Raw genomic sequence first — 16,420 nt, 5'->3', positions numbered from 1 at the left:
AAAAAGCTTAAGCGTTTTTCACTATACCTATGCCGTACACTCCAGTCTATGCACTAAGACAAAGGCTTGTCACTTGGATTAAGAGGAAGGGAAATGATAGTCATCATTCACAACAACTGGAATGTTCAACACAAGTCACTGGGCATCAGGGTGATTTCAGTGGTAGACACAGGCATTATTAGCATTTGAACTTGAAAATACTGAGTTGCAAGTTGAGTTGCCCTGTGAACCTAAAGGTAGGGCCTCTGGCTGGTTTGAATCCATCTGTATCTCTGAAGGAAGAAGATCGACAATTTCTTCCCATGTGATTTAGAGCCTCCTGAAAACCCACTGAAGTATCAGTTATGAATCTACTCAATGGTAATGAGACTGAGATTTTTTTTTTTTTTAGTTTTCAGTTTGCCACTTCTCATCCCAATGATGAAATAGTTATCTTGCCACGTTTGGCTGTCTCTTGGATATTGAATATAACAGCACTTCTAGTTCATTCTCTATTTTAAGCAAATTACTTAATAGTAACAGAAATATCGGTATTTTATAGTTTCCTGAAAACTCCATTAAAGTAACAAAATGAATAAACTTTTGAGGAAAGCTGACTGCAAAAATCAATACCAAGTAACAGAAGGATGAATATTTATTTTCTCTTTCTCGTATACCTCTCTTGGCTTTATAATCCGCATGCACGTCTCAACATTAAGTCCATGAAATTGAAGCTGTGACTCAATAGCATACTGGAAAAGAAAAGCGATATATTTAATCAAATAAAATGCACAGAAACACATTGAAATAACAACTTTGAGAACAAATAATAATGTAACAAACATTATCATATTAAGTCCAAGGGTAAAGTAATCAGAATATAAAAGAACCACTTAATGTAATTTACAAAGAGATCTGAACACTCTTGGAAACGTTATTACAGACAGATGGAAGTTTAAGAGTCATCTACACAGATAGAAGAGATTTTAGAATAAATTATCAAGTCACCTTATTTAAGTCAAAGCCAAAGATTTTAGTTAGATATAACAAAGAGAACAATATGAACTTGTTATGCTTGAATACAGGGCATTTGAAAAGTAGAATATTAAAAGGAAAAATCAAAAGCAATTGTTGATTTTAGAAGGCACCATTAAGGCTGTGGAAAAATTCAGATATGGATAATGGCAATTGTTGTGCAATCTGGTGGAGATAACTGTATACTTAAAAAAATTGAAACTGCACCTATTTATTTACATGGGACAAAGAGCTTTACTGAAAATGCATCATGGACAGTCAATTAGAAGGCTCATAAATGTTGTCAAGATCTTTTTTTGTGTTTTGCTTATTTTTGGTTGTTGCTGTTAGGTGCTGTCAAGTCATGTACAATTTGTAGTGACTCTAGGAACAGCTCACCTGAACCCTGCCCTATTCTATGTCATCTTCATCATTTCTGACACAACTTAAGCCCACTGCTGAAATCATCTTGTAAATCTATCTCATTAGGATTTTCCCTTTCTCAAATGGTGTTCCTCCCTTTTGCTGATCTTCTGTCTTTGCAAACATGACATCCTTTCCAGAGAATAACCTTGCCTAGTTGCATGTGCCAACTGGGAAAGAGGAAGCTTCTCCATCTTTGAGTGGATCAGTGACAGAATTCTTGCCTTCCAAGACATATCTGTTTGTTCTTTTGGTGGTCCATGGAATATTTAGTATAACCCAAAGTCATCCATTCTTCTGCCATCCTTATTAATTGTCCAGGTATTTCGTGTGTAATAGGTGATTGAGAAGACCATGGCCTGAATTGGGGCATATTGGTCTTTGTACTGACATCATTGCTCTTCAATATTTTGGAGAGGTCCCTGAGAACAGACTTGCCCAGTGTAACAAATTACTTGATCAAGTGTACTTATTGTTAATCAAAGGAAGATGAAATTATTGACAGCTTCAGTCCTTTCTCCATATATGATGATGCTAACTGTGGTGAAGACCTTTGTTTTCTTAATGTTGAAATGTAATCTATTCTGAAGATTGTAATTCTTGATCTTCTACAACTAAAGTTTCATATCCTCTTCATTTTTAGCAAGCAAAGTTCTGTTATCTGCATAACACAGGTTGTTGATGAATGTTCCTCCAATCTTAATGCCACATTCTAATTGATAGAGTCCAGCTTCATGAATTATATGCTTAGCATAAAGACTGAATAAGTATGGAGAAAGGATATAACCCTGATGCACATCTTTACAGATTTTAAACTATAAAGTGTTCCCTTGCTTGATACTGACAACAGCTACTTGATCTAGGTATAAATTTCATTTTAGCATAATTGTTCTGCAATTCCTACTCTTCTCAATGACAGTCATAGTTTGTTGTTGTTATTGTTGTTGTTGTTATATGCCATCAAGTTGCTTGTGACTCATAGCGACCCTACGTACAACAGCTCTAAACTCTGTTCTGTCCTGTGCCAATCTCATTGTCTCTGACACACTCATCCCAATTGCCCCAGTCACCGAATCAATCCACCTCCCAGAGGGTCTGCCCCTCCTGTGCCTGCCCTCCACCCTACCAAGCATGATGTCCTTCTCCAAGGACTGGTATCTCCTTACAACATGACCAAAGTGTGTCAGATGAGGTCTCAGAATCCTTGCCTCCAAGGAGCAGCCCGGTTTAACCCTCTCCAGGATGAATCTGTTTGTTTTCTTAGCAGTCCATGGTACCCTTAACACTCTTCTCTAAACCAAAGCTCAAAAGCATCAATTCTCCTTTTATCCTCTCTGGTCATTGTTCAGCTCTCTGATGCATTACATGTGATTGCAAAGACCATGGCCTGTACCAGACACACCTTAGTCTCCAGAGACACACTGTTGCTCTTCAGTACTTTGGACAGATCCCTAACAGCAGACTTTCCCATCACAATACATCTTTTAATTTCCTAGCTGCTGATGCCAAGAGTGTTGATTGTGGAGCCAAGCAGACTAAAGCTGTGAACCATCTTAATCTCTTCACCATTCATTCTGATGCTGCCAATTGGTCCAGTGGTGAGAATCTTTGTCTTCTTGACATTGAGCCTCAATCCATATTGAAAGCTGCAGTCCTTGACACTCTGCAGCAAGCTCCTCCTCAGTTTCAGCAAGCAGGTTTGCGTCATCTGCATAATGCAGATTGTTGATAGATCTTCCACCAATCCTGATGCCGCATTTCTCCTCATAGAGCCCAGCCTCCCGGATGATCTGTTCTGCATACAGGTTGAAAAGGTATGGAGACAGGACCCATCCCTGGCATACGCCATTCCCAAATTTTGAACCATGCAGTGTTTCCTTGCTCTGTTCTGACGACTGCCTCTTGGTTCAAGTATAAGTTTTGCATTAGCACAATCAAGTATTCTGGGTTTCCCATTCTTCTCAGAGTGAGCCCCAGTTTGTTATGGTGCACACAGTCAAACCCCTTTGCATAATCAATAAAGCATAATCATAATTTGTTATGATCCACAAAATCAAATGTCTTTGCATAGTTAATAAAACATTGTTCTAGTATTCTTTACTTTTCACTACGGTTTTTCCCTGGTGCCATGGACTCTTTTAAAGCTAGCTTGAATTTCTAGTAGTTCTCTGTCATCATACATTTTGTAATGATCTTCAATAATATTTGCTCACATGAAATATTAATGATATTGTCCCATTATTCCATATTCTTTTGGATCACCTTTCTGTGGAATGAGGATAAATATGGAGCTTTTCCAGTCAGTAGGCCAGGTAGCTATCTTGCAAATTTTCTGGCTTAAAATATGGATCACATTCAAAGCTGCGTCTGTTTATTGAAACATGTCAATTGGTATTCCATCAGTTTCTGGTGCCTTGTTTTTGCTAATAGCTTCAGTGCAGCTTGAACATCATCCTTTATTATCATTCACTCTTGTAATAGTTACTGATTTGAGCATAGTTAAGTGCTTTAAAGCTTATACAAAATGTGATCTATGCCATGATATACAAGTGGTAAAGTGAAATGTAGGAATCAAATTTCTCTAAAACAAAATGTGTAATGTACCACCAACTTCACTTCTCTGAAAATATTACATTTTTAATTGGACTCAACTGTATTGCTGATAAAATAAAATAGTGCTATTTTAATGTATATCAATAAGTAAGCCTAAACAACACTTTTTAAACTATTAGAGCACCAATGATTGTTGCAGCCTATGGTGAAAACAACGTGAAATATAAAATTTTCAAAGAAAATATTCCCATTGTATGTTGCTAAAAGTTAAAGCACCAGAATTTATATTGATTTAATTTTATAAAATAAAACACAAACAAGAATTAATAAAACATTTATACCTGCACTTGATTTAGTCCAGCAGTTTGCTTAATGCTTTTAAAAAGACGAATACATCAGTGTTCCTATTCAGTGCTTTGCTCCCTTCAAAGATGTTTTACTTGAACATAAGGAAAAAAGTTACAATCTATTAAAAAACATACCTAATTCAAAAGCTTTTGACAAACCTTTTATTGTAAGCTTACTTGGAAAAGTTAGTGAATACACATTCAAGTCACACAAATGATAAGCTCTTGTAGGAAGGGTAGAAAGAATATAATTTGAAAGAACATAAATCCTTACATGATCTGAAGGAAAGGCTTTGGCTTCTAGAAGAATTTTATATCGTTTTGATGTGGGCTTGAAAAATGATAACTGCAATGAAATAGATTTATTGGAAAAAAAGCATTAACTCACAATTTATTAATTTGTTCATTTTATTGCTTACTTTTATTTTATAATCCCTAGCATTTTACAAGCATTAATTAATTAAACATCTATAATTCCTGCCAGTGGTACCTTCATCAACTAAGCTCAATATAATGAATGAGAAAGAGGAAGAAAATATTTATTATTTGTATCAGTGAAAAACTAACCCAGTAGAGATTGGGAATCAGATAAAATAATTTCCAAAAAGAAATTTCATTGCAAAATTATCTTCACAAAATATTTAATGATAATTTCTCTAATGTTATGTACCAAAGAGTCAGACCCAACCCATAGCTGACCCTCCAGCAGGTTTTCAGAGGCAGTTAATGGTACAGGAGGAGATTGCCCATCCTTCTCCTGCAGATCAGCTGGTGGACTCAAACCACATGCCTTAGGGATTGCAGAGCAGCTTCTTGTGACTATGCTACCAGAGCTCCAGAAGTGACTGAAATGGTATGTTCGTATACCATATTCTATAGTATAGTCTACATTACTTTTCATAGCTAATTTGGTTTCTTTACATAACACTTGTACATTTTAATGTTGTGGGGGGATTTTAGTTTTGTTTCAGCTGAAGACACCTGATAAAAAGTAATCAGAAGAAGAGACAATTAGCATTTCTAAAGATACCAGGAACAATTGACTTTTGTTCATTTGAGCCCTTTAATTTCTTCAGGTGGTTTCTGGATGATGAGAGTAATGATACTACTAAATACAGTGATGTTAATATGTTGTGTTAGGTGCTGTCAAGTCTACTACTTGGAGTGACACCGTGAACAACAGACCTGAACTTTGTAATATCATGTGCCATCTTCATGGTCTCTGTCCTACTCAAGCTTTTCATAGCAATGACTGTGTCATTGAGCATCTTCCTCTTTTTCATTGACTCTAATTTTCTCATCATAATGGCTCTCTCCAATGATTAGTTCCTCCTGACAATATACCCAAATTGAGACAAATCTCGCTATCTTTACATGAAAGGAAAACTCCTGTTGCATGCGCCTTCTTCAAGACAGACTTTTCCATCTATTATGATGTTTCCTGTTTATTCAGTGGTGAGGATTTTTAATTTTACCCATATTGAAAGTTTTGATCTTCTGCAGTAAGTGCTTCAAGTCTTCTTCACTTTCTACAACCAAGGTTGTATCATCTTCATAATATGGGGTGATAAGTCTTTCTCCAGTCCTGATAACACAGCTTCAGTATAACACTTCTTCGTATAGTCTGGCTTCTCAAAAAATTTGGCTAGCATACAGATTGAATTGGTATGGAGAAAGGATACTACATTGATGCACATCTTTCCTAACAGTAAGCTATTCAGTATTCTCTTATTCTAGTCAGACAACTGCTTCTTGGTCTATGTACATGTTTTGTATGAGCATAATTAAGTATTCTATCTTTCCCAGTAGTCTCAGTGTTAGCCATAATTTGTTATGATACACATAGTAAAAATATTTTACATAATCAATAAAACACAAGTAAATCAGGCTGCTTCTTGGAGGCAAGGATGCTGAGGCATCGTCTGACATACTTTGGACATGTCGCAAGTAGGGACCAGTCCTTGGAGAAGGACGTCATGCTTGGGAGGGTGGAGGGACAGCGTAGGAGAGGAATCTCCTATATAAGGTGGATTGATTTAGTGACTGGGGTAATCGGATGGGTGTCAGAGACAGTGAGATTGGCACAGGACAGAGAAGGCGTTTAGGGCTGTTGTACATAAGGTTGCTATGAGTCATAAGTGACTTGACGGCACATAACAGCAGCAACAAACACATTTCTCTTAAACACCATTGCTTAAATCAGGTGGACACTTACTGAAAGCAGAAAATACCAGAAACATGTTTACAAGAGTAAAGTGACAGATATTGCTTGGAAGGTGGAGGGTCAGAGAAGGAGAGGAAGACCCTCAACCAGGTGGATTGACAGGGTGACTGCCTCAACAGGCTCTTGCTTATCAAGAAGTGTAAGGATGGTACAAGATAAGATAGGGTTCATATCTTTTGTTCAGAGGGTCACTATGAGTTGTCCTTGACCCAAGGGCACCTAACCACAACAAGAATACATTGTTGATGTGGTGTTCATAATGGACCAGGTGCCAAGACAATTTTCACACATTATCACTTTTAATTCTTGAGCAGACTTATGGGTAGGTTTTATTGTCTCCACTCTTACAGAGAAGACAATTAAGACATAGATGCCAAAAACTCTGTGCAGGTCAAAGATATTTAGTAACTTAGCTGGAAGTCAATGCCAGAGTGTCTGAATTTAAAAAGTATGCTGGTTAGTACTGTATTCAAAATACTCCACACGTATGTTTCTTCAGGCATTACTAATAACCACTTCTTCATTTCAATCAAATAAAGTATGACTCATAGAGACCCTATGAACAATAGAGCTGAACACTGTTCTATCCTGTCCCATCCTCACAATCTCTGACAAACTTTATCCTGTTGTTGTAGTCATTGTTTCAATCCACTTGGTTGAGGGTCTTTCTCTCTTTCACCTACCCTCCAAGCATGATTCCCCTTTCTACCCTTTCTAAGGAATAACCATTCTTAGCAACATGTTCAAAGAATGTGAGACAAAACTTTATCAACTTTATCTCCATGGAGTATCCTTGCTGAATCTTCTCTGAGACATACCTGTTTGTGTTTTTGGCAGTCCATGGAATATTTGGTACTCTTCTCCAATACCATAATTCAAAGGCATCAATTCTTTTTTCTGTCATCCTTATTCATAATACAGCTTTCATATAAGTGACTGAAGAGACCCTATGCTAAATCAGGGGTACCTTAGTCTTCAACCTAACATCATTGTCCCTCAATAATTTGGAGAGGTCCCTGACTACACACTTGCCCAGTGTAATACATCTCCTTATCTCTTGACTGCTGGTAGTGATTCTGGATCCAAGTAAGATGAAGTCGCTGACAGTTTCAATCTTTTCTCCATCTATCATGATGTTACCTATTGGTCCAGTGGCTAGGATTTTTGTTTTCTTGACGTTGAGATGCAATTCATATTGAAGCTGCATTGTTTAACCATCTTCAACAAGTGTACCACATCTTTCTCACTTTAAGCAAGTAGGATTTTATCATCCACATAATGAAGGTTGACTATCAATGAGTCTCCCTCCAATCTTGGTGTCATACTCTTCTTCATAGAGTTCAGTTTTCCAAATAATTTGTTCGGCATACAGGTTAAATATGTATAGGGAAAGGCCATAATGCACACCTTTCCTAATTTTAAGCTATGTAGTATTTCCTTGCTTTTTTTGCAGAAGAACCTCTTGGTCTAGATGTCAGTTTCACACGAGCTCAATTGAGAGTCCTCAGATTCTCATTCTTCTTGATGTTAGCCATAATTTGTTGCAGTCCACACTGTCAAACATCTAATTACTATATAGTGTAAGTCAAGTCAAGGATATAATTGATATGTTAAATTATAAATAATTATTGAGTATACTTCCAACGTAGTACCTTGTTTACGGTATAAAGTCTTTCCCCCTCATTAAACATGAATAAAACATTAATTTTATTTTCCTATTCCTTTTTAACTCACCTCCAAATAATTAATGTCTAGGGACATACTCACCCATGATACTATTCTATTAAACTCTAGCATTTTGGAAAGTTACCTCTCTAAAAATGTTAATGCTTTGATAGCATTGGTACATCATTAATTTTGGTGCATTCCTAAACAGTTTTCTTTTATACTTACTATGATTCTTATTCTTTATGTTCTGAGATAAGAATTGTTTATTATTCTTAAAAGCTCTTTGCATGAGTCAACTCTCTTATGATTATAAAGAAGCCATTATATCATGGTCTAACACTTTCTGATAAGAATGAAAATAAATCCAAAATTTATTTAAAAATAAATAAACTACTAAATGCTCATGAATTAAAGATAGAAAAAAATTATCAGATTTTTCAAATCAATGTCTAGTAAACATTAGTGGGAAAGGAAACTTACCAGTAGAAGATGTAAATTAACCGTCAAACCATTCATTAGAACTATTTCTTTCTCATTGGCTCCTATAAGGTAAACATTTTATAATTTAGATGTTTGTATTAGTTCTAAAACATTCTATTAAAGGTACCTGGGAAAAGAAGGTAGCAAAGCTTCATTTTATTATGTTTAATGCTTTCAGAGATAAGGTCATGCTTAATGTGTCATCACAAAGAAACAGAAGTTTTCACACTTGACCCACTTTATCAAATGGTATCTAAACTTACATGAACATATCTACCTGAAAATTCTATTTCCTTGTTTTTAGTAAATAACAACCGCAACAGGAATTTGAAACATTTTCTTTTTCTGATAAACTAAAAATGATGTATCTTATTGCAAGCTAATTTACCAAATTCCCAAGCAGTACATTTTTGCAGTAAGCATATCTCCAAAAGAGATCTAAAAAAGACATTAAGGCCAATCACATTTTTAAAGCCAGTTATTTGTAATGTCAAATTAAAATGCACCTTTAATAAAAGAAGGCTACTTTGCTAAACATAATTCACTATTATTACAGTGAGACATATAATAGCTTAAAAGACAACACAGCAAGGAAGCAAAATACAAAGACCTAAATAGCTCTGGGGTTTATTCTTACGCAGTGAGATATAATTCATATCGATATATTTTGTCAGATGAAGCACACATGAAAACATCTGATATCTATCTCATAATTATAGTAAGATGTAATTTCTATGAATGAGTGTTTCCCCATTAGAACCAGACTCAGAGGCAGAAAATGCATCGCATACTTAAGGATGAAGAGCATAAAACCAACAATAATGCTACCTTTCTTGCTCTGATGTCTCATAAAGCAATTAGATATATTCACTAAGAATAATGCTTATTCATCATCACTGAGAGAAAAATAAGGAGGATTGTACTATATATTTAAAAGAAAAAGTTTTGACACAAATTGTACATTTTGTGTCCAATGAAACTAAATGTTCTGATGATCTTGTTGTTGTTTGCCTCGGGTCAGAACCAACCCATTGCTGATTCTCTGGCAGGTTTTCAAAAGCAGTTAAATCCCATGAAATGAGTTTGCCCACCTTCCTCTGTTCTGATAGGGTCACATTTTAAAAACAAGACAAAAAAATAAAATAAATTTAATTAATAGTTCTATGATAAGTTCAATTGAAGGGAGGTAATTTGAAATAAGTGTGTAATTTAGAAATGGTTTTCATTAGATCCGTTTAATGTAAGAAATATATCTTTCTTGATTTAGGGAGTTCTGGTGGCCGACTGGTAAGAAGTTGTGCTGTTAATCCAAATGCACACAGTTGGATTCCATCAGCTTCTTTGTGGGGAAAAGATGGACAGTCTCTCCAGAGTGATTTATAACCTCTGAAAGCACACTGGAGGATCAATTCTATGTTGGGTCCAACTTGACTGCACATAAAAATAGCAAGTTACGGGAGCTCTGGTGGCCTCCACCAAGAGTGGCACTGTGAACCTAATCATGGAGACTCTTTGGCAGTTTGGATTCACCAGTGGCTAAACAGGAAAAATATCTCCTCTCCAGTGAGTTATTGCCCTGAAAACTCAATAGGAGATCAGCTCTGAGTGGGTTTTAGTTTAGTCTTTTGAGTCAAGGAAAATATTGCATTTGGCACATAATTTTCTCCAATTTAGATTTGGTAATAAATTTTTAATATTAAAGGCAAATCCCTGGTAATTATAAGGATGAGAAAAATCTCATTCCACATTCCTAGGAGTAAATAAATGTTTTTTTTAGGCAGTAATAGGGAAATTACTGCAACAAGTTGGTGCTGTGTGCAGTGACATATAAAAATCCTTCTAAAATGTATTGTTATTGTGCCATGTTGCAATTGACTCATAGCTGACCCTGACCTGGACTCTCCAATGGGCTTATGGAGGGTATAAATCACACTAGAGGAGATCTCTCAACTTTCTCCCAAGGAGCAGCTGGTGGATTAGAACTGTGTTCCTTTGGGCTGGCAGCCCAATTCCTTACCACTAGACCACCAGAGTTCCCATTCTGAAACATAGTAAGGAAGAAAAAAAAACACCAGTTTTACTATGTTTGCTTCTTTTCACTGTGGTATGAGGTTTTGCTCTTACTTCTAAAACAAAACATTATATAAGATGATCGAACTTGAGGTTTTCCTTCATTCTTTATAAGGCGTTTACATGCATTTTTCTAAAATTTCATATTGGTTTGCAAACAAAATCATATATATTGTGTTTTGTGCATACACATTGTGTTTCACACATTCTTTCTCAAATTGTGTTTGATGTGGTTATTCCCATATATTGTGTTCTATTAAATTAATCACCATTGATCTATGCCCTTTGATATATTACCTTGTCTTTTCATGTCCCAACTGGATCTTTCCTAATTCCTTCATCTTCTCCCTCCACCCACCAAACTCTGGGGCCCTATCATTTCTGCCCTCCACATCCTCAAGCTGTCATTCCTCCCTAACCCTTTGGACATTGATAAACATTTAACTAGGCATCCTTCTGTTTTTATACAAATGGTCTTAAGAAAGTTTTGTCTTTATGACGCTGAGTAAGTTCACTGAACATATGCATTCTAGCTTCTCCCATGTTGTATAGTATTTTACGAAATTGTTGTTTCTGAGTTCTGCACAGTATTTGGCATGAAAATGTACCACAGTTTCTCAACCCAATCATTTGCTGATGGACATTTGGGCTGTTTCCTTTTTCTTGCTACTGTGAATAGTAGTGCTATGAACATCAAGACCAGAAATTAACTCATCTAGCTATCGTCAAATGATAAGGACAAGGAAACAAAACCTATCAAATGGTGAGACAAATAATGCTGGAAAAACTAGAATTCTACTTACAGAAAGCTTAATCAGAAACTGCATCTCACACCATACACAAAAACCAACTCAGAAACTTAGGAGTAAAGGAGAGGATAACATTGATGAATGGGATCTTCTGAAGATTAAGTCCCTGTGTGCATCAAAACCTTTTTCCAAAAGAGTGAAAACAAAACGTACTGACTGGGAAAAAAATAAGCAATGACCACTCAGACAAGGGTCTCATTATGAAAGTTTATAGAATATTACAGGGCCTTTAGAAGCTAAAGATTGATAAACCAATTACAAAATGGGCAAAAGACATGGAAAGACTTTGCTCAGAGAAAGACATTTGGATGGCCAGCAAACACATGAAGAAATGTTCAAAATTACTGGCAATATGGGAGATGCAAATCAAAATCACAATGAGATACCATCTCACCTCAGTAGTAATGAAAAGGTTTAACAGAATAGCAAGCAATAAATGTTGGAGGGGATGTGGAGAGATTGAAACTCTCATACACTGTTAGTGGAATTGTAAAAATGATACAACCACTCTGGAATGCAGTTTAGAATTTAGTCAAAAAGATAAACATGGAAATTCCATATGACCCAGCTATACCAGTGCTAAGAATATACCCCAAGGAAAATATGAGACAAATGGATATTTTACACTGATGTTCATAGCAGTGTTATAGGCACCTTTAATGAAATTATTTCTTTCCAAATATTTGGCCAAAAACACGTGTGAAGGGAAAGAAGTAAAACTAAATTGTTGTTATGTACTTCAGAGTAGAAACCAACTCATACTTGACCCTTCATCAGGTTTTCAGAGGCACTGAATGAAAGCGAATTGTCCATCTTTCTCTCAGAGAAGCTAGTGGACTCGAACCACATGACTTTGGGTTGGCAGCACAACTCTCTAGTGATAAGCTACCAAAGCTTACTAAAATTAAAATAGAAAGAAATAATAGAAAGTGGAGAATCATTAAAAAAAAACCACTGAGGAGAATTAAATAGGAGAAAACATGATTTACTTATTCCAAAGAAGAACAGAGAAATTGAAAAATCAGAGAGAAAGACTTATACAAACTCAGGTATCTCATTTTTGCTTAAACATTACATTCTAATTAAATTATAGGATTCTAGGAAATCTTAGCTCTTCACATAATACAAAGATATTCAGTTGAATCATATAGAATTATACTAGGTGAAGCAATGATAAATTTACACACATAGTACATATCCTCTTCAAATTCCTACCCAATTTCAAGTCTTCTCCCTTGAGATTATAATCTATCATTGTCTCCTTGAAAGAAAAGTGAGTAATCTCTTCCTTTGCTCTTTATAGTCTCTCAAAAACCTACTGGGGGGAGCGGGTCACTTGTGAGTCAGATCCAACTCAACACCAATGTATCTGGTATCAATAGGTCAAGCAACAGAAAAGATGGAGAGAGAATTCTACCAGAAAATCTACTTAGTGTCCGGAGGCAGAATATACTCCAGTAAAGCTTTTCCTTTTGCTCTTAACACCTTCAGCTGATTGACTGACTGAATCAAGTTATGAAAGATAATCTGTAAGAATGGCTTTAATCATCTATAACAGCCATAAGTGTTTGCAAAACACCTGGCACACAGCCTAGCTAAGATGACACATCAATAACTATCATAGCAGATGAATATAATATTTTATTATAACATGCTTTGTTGAAATAATTTAAATTTGTCTAAGATGTGATAATTTATATATATAAAGAGGAGCAAAAAAATACTTAAGTCAGTAAGGAATTAGTTGTTGTTGTGAGGTGTCATTGAGTCAAGTATGACTCATAGTGACTCTATGAACAAAATATCTGAACCCTGTTCCATCTGTGACATCCTCATGCTTCCTGACACGCAACAGCCCATTGCAGCAGTCACTGTGCCTGTCCATCTGGTTGAGGGTCTTCCTCTCCTTTGGCGACCCTTGACCCTTATCAGTATCATGTCCTTCTTCAAGGAATAGCACCGTTTAGCAACATGCCCAACGTATGTTTGTCAAAGCCTCATCATTCTTGCCTCAAAACAGCACTCTGGCTGTATGCTCTCCAAGATGTATCTGTTTATTCTCTTTGCCACCCATGGATGTTCAGTGCCCTTCTCTAACATCACAGCTCAAAGGTATAAATTTGTTTTCTGTCATCCTTATTCACTGTCCAGTTCTCAGATGCATAGCAAGTGATGGGAAAAACAATGGTCTGAATCACCTTAGTCCTCAAACTGACATCATTACTCCTCAATAACTTTGAGAGGTTCCTAACTGCAGATTTTCCAAGTGCAATGTGTCTCTTGATTTCCTGACTGCTGGTACCACCGGTGTTAATTACAGATCCAAGCAAAATGAAACTGTTGACAGTTGCAATCTCCCCTCCATCCGTCATGATGCTGCCTATGGGTCCAGTGGTAAGAATCTTTGTATCCTTGACATTGAGATGCAACACATACTGAAGGCTGCAATTATATACTAAGAATTAAAACTAGTGCAAGTATAACATGGAAAGTAATATGAGAGAAAAATATTGCTAAACATATGTCCTTAAACTTTAAAATTTAGCCCAGTATTCTTGGAATTGAAGTATTTGGTTGGGCTATCAACACAAGTTCATAATGACTATACCACCAGACTCACTTGGGACACAAAGACTGGAATTTCAAATCTGTCACTAAACCTACAGATTTTGGATACTGGACGATGATATGAACCAATAAGAATCTTCTGGCTGTGGTATGACCTAGAGATTAAGGGCTTTCACGCTCCCTAAAATTACATGAAGCAATTATTTAAACCAATCTCTCTTGTGTCTTGTTATTTTTTCTCTATAAAATGCTAAGACACCCATTCAGGACTTTGTCTGAAATCAGAGTCAGTCTCCAATATCCTTGTTTTTAGGGGAGATGCTAGTAATAAAGTTTCAAAACACTAGCAGAAATAGTTACTGCAATTATCACCTAAAGGCACTCAAGTATCTAAGATCCTTAATACATTAAAGTGTCAAAAATCAGACTGATCTTTAGAGTATTACAAAGGAAGTATTCCTTAATTAATTCATTTTATTTTATTAAAATTGTATTTCTGAAACCAGTTTTGTTATTTTAAGATATTTTAAAACCATCAAAGTTCCATGAAATAGTAATAAAACTTTTCTTTCTCCAAAAGCAATCTGAAATGGTTCAAGCCACTTCCCTTTGTTCTCTCTCTCTCTCTCTCTCTCTCTCTCTGTGTGTGTGTGTGAAGAGCTGTCTCTTAATTAGTGTGGAAACATCAAAATGTAAGCAGTTTGGGTTAACTTTTTTTCCCCCATGTTAAATAAGTTTCTGGAAAGCTTTTCAAGATTTGAGAAGATCTTTAAAAGATCATATAGAATTTACTAAAATAAATGTCAGATTTTAATCAATTTAGCTGAGGTGGACATGAGCCAAGATTCTCATTCAGTGAGTTCTTTTCTTGTTCTCTTACTAGTTGACTTATTTATTGATCATTTTATTTGGCTTTATCAAAAGGTAAAGCTTAGTTAAATAAAAACACATGGCCTTCTCATCTTGATGCCTGACAAGCAAACTTTTTTGAGCCCTTTTTATATGTCATTACTTGACATAAAATTGTTTGAAAGTAAGTGACTTGCATTATTTCATTTCTGTCATCAACCAAATGAGAAATCTACTCCGAGGTTTTTCATTTTTCCAGCGTGAAATTGAGGCCCAAAGAGATAAATTGACTTGTTTAAAACCCCGGATTGAAAAGAGAGGATAAATTAATAATCTCTCTTAAGAAAAAGAACAAAAAGTTTGTTCAAGATTATATTTAGAAGCATTGTATTGTCAATATTTTCTGCCGAACTGAATGTAAGAGGCAGTGATTCATTATCAAGTACTCTTCGCATCTTTCTAATTTCAAATTTTCTGCAAAGTGAAGATGGCATGATTCTAGACTTCTTTTCCTGGGATGGGAGGGTTAATTTGGTCTCATAACTGCCTGTCTAGTAAATGATTTTATTCTCATTTACTTACTGCCTTGGACTCAGAACAGCCTCATAGCTGATGCATCTTTCTAAGATGGGCCAGAGCAAAGGAAGACATTGCTTTTCTTTCTTTCTGGGAGCAGCTGCTGGATTTGAATCACTTGAAGGGACCTACTTTCGGATAACAGCTCAACTGACTAGACTAGTCACTATTGGTTTCGTTTTTCCATTTGCTGGCAGGATGAATTAACTTTACACTCATGTTTTAATAGCAAATGTTTGCACCTTTATAACTTGTTAGTGTACAGGAGTCAATAAATGGGAAACACTTCTGGATATTATTGCTCCTCTAAAGATTAACAAAAAGTTTCATAAGGCAAATTTATGTTCACATTATGGTATTTTTATCAGTGCAAATGTATGTATCTAACCCTTTGTGATTTTATGTACCCAGGGAAAAGCAGGCTTAATAACAATAATACTAATCACACTCTTCAGCAATTCTATTTCCAGCATCTTGATAGTATGAAATTAATTATAAGGGAATGTTATTCCATATTTTGCCAAGTGGTTAATAGTGTTTCTTGTCATCTGAAATTGAAATTCTTTTCAATAGCTATGCGTAAATTATTTCTTTTTCTTCTTTAAGTGTAAATTTATACAGATTATTTTTTATGTTTTATCTTATGCCTTAAGTGAAATTTTAACAAAATAATTTTCTAATCATTAATTTGTACACAAAATATTATTCTCCTGTTACTTATTTTTAGAAATTATTTCAGAAAATAGAAGAAGATGGAACGCTCCCAGATTCATTCTATGAAGCAAACATATCTTTGATACCAAAGCCAGGAAAAGACAGCACCAAAATAGAAAACTATAGGCCAATATCTCTCATGAATA

General features: G+C 35.6%; 1 protein-coding gene across 1 annotated transcript in view; it reads right to left on the bottom strand.

Moving 5' to 3' along the window:
- Nucleotides 1-16,420, bottom strand: part of KYNU (kynureninase) — a 204,108-nt gene that overhangs the window by 133,589 nt on the left and 54,099 nt on the right. The window contains exons 4-6 of the mRNA XM_006880748.1: nt 8,689-8,750; nt 4,591-4,662; nt 657-731 (exon numbers count right to left, since the gene is read on the bottom strand). Coding sequence (XP_006880810.1) covers nt 657-731; nt 4,591-4,662; nt 8,689-8,750 — 209 coding nt within the window. The remainder of the gene's footprint in view (nt 1-656; nt 732-4,590; nt 4,663-8,688; nt 8,751-16,420) is intronic.

This window comes from Elephantulus edwardii, unplaced genomic scaffold, assembly GCF_000299155.1.
Source record: "Elephantulus edwardii isolate Elephantulus edwardi_28Jun2011 unplaced genomic scaffold, EleEdw1.0 scaffold00010, whole genome shotgun sequence".
NCBI lineage: Eukaryota > Metazoa > Chordata > Mammalia > Macroscelidea > Macroscelididae > Elephantulus > Elephantulus edwardii.
Note: the sequence above shows the minus strand (reverse complement) of the source record. Positions and strands in the feature narration are given on the sequence as shown.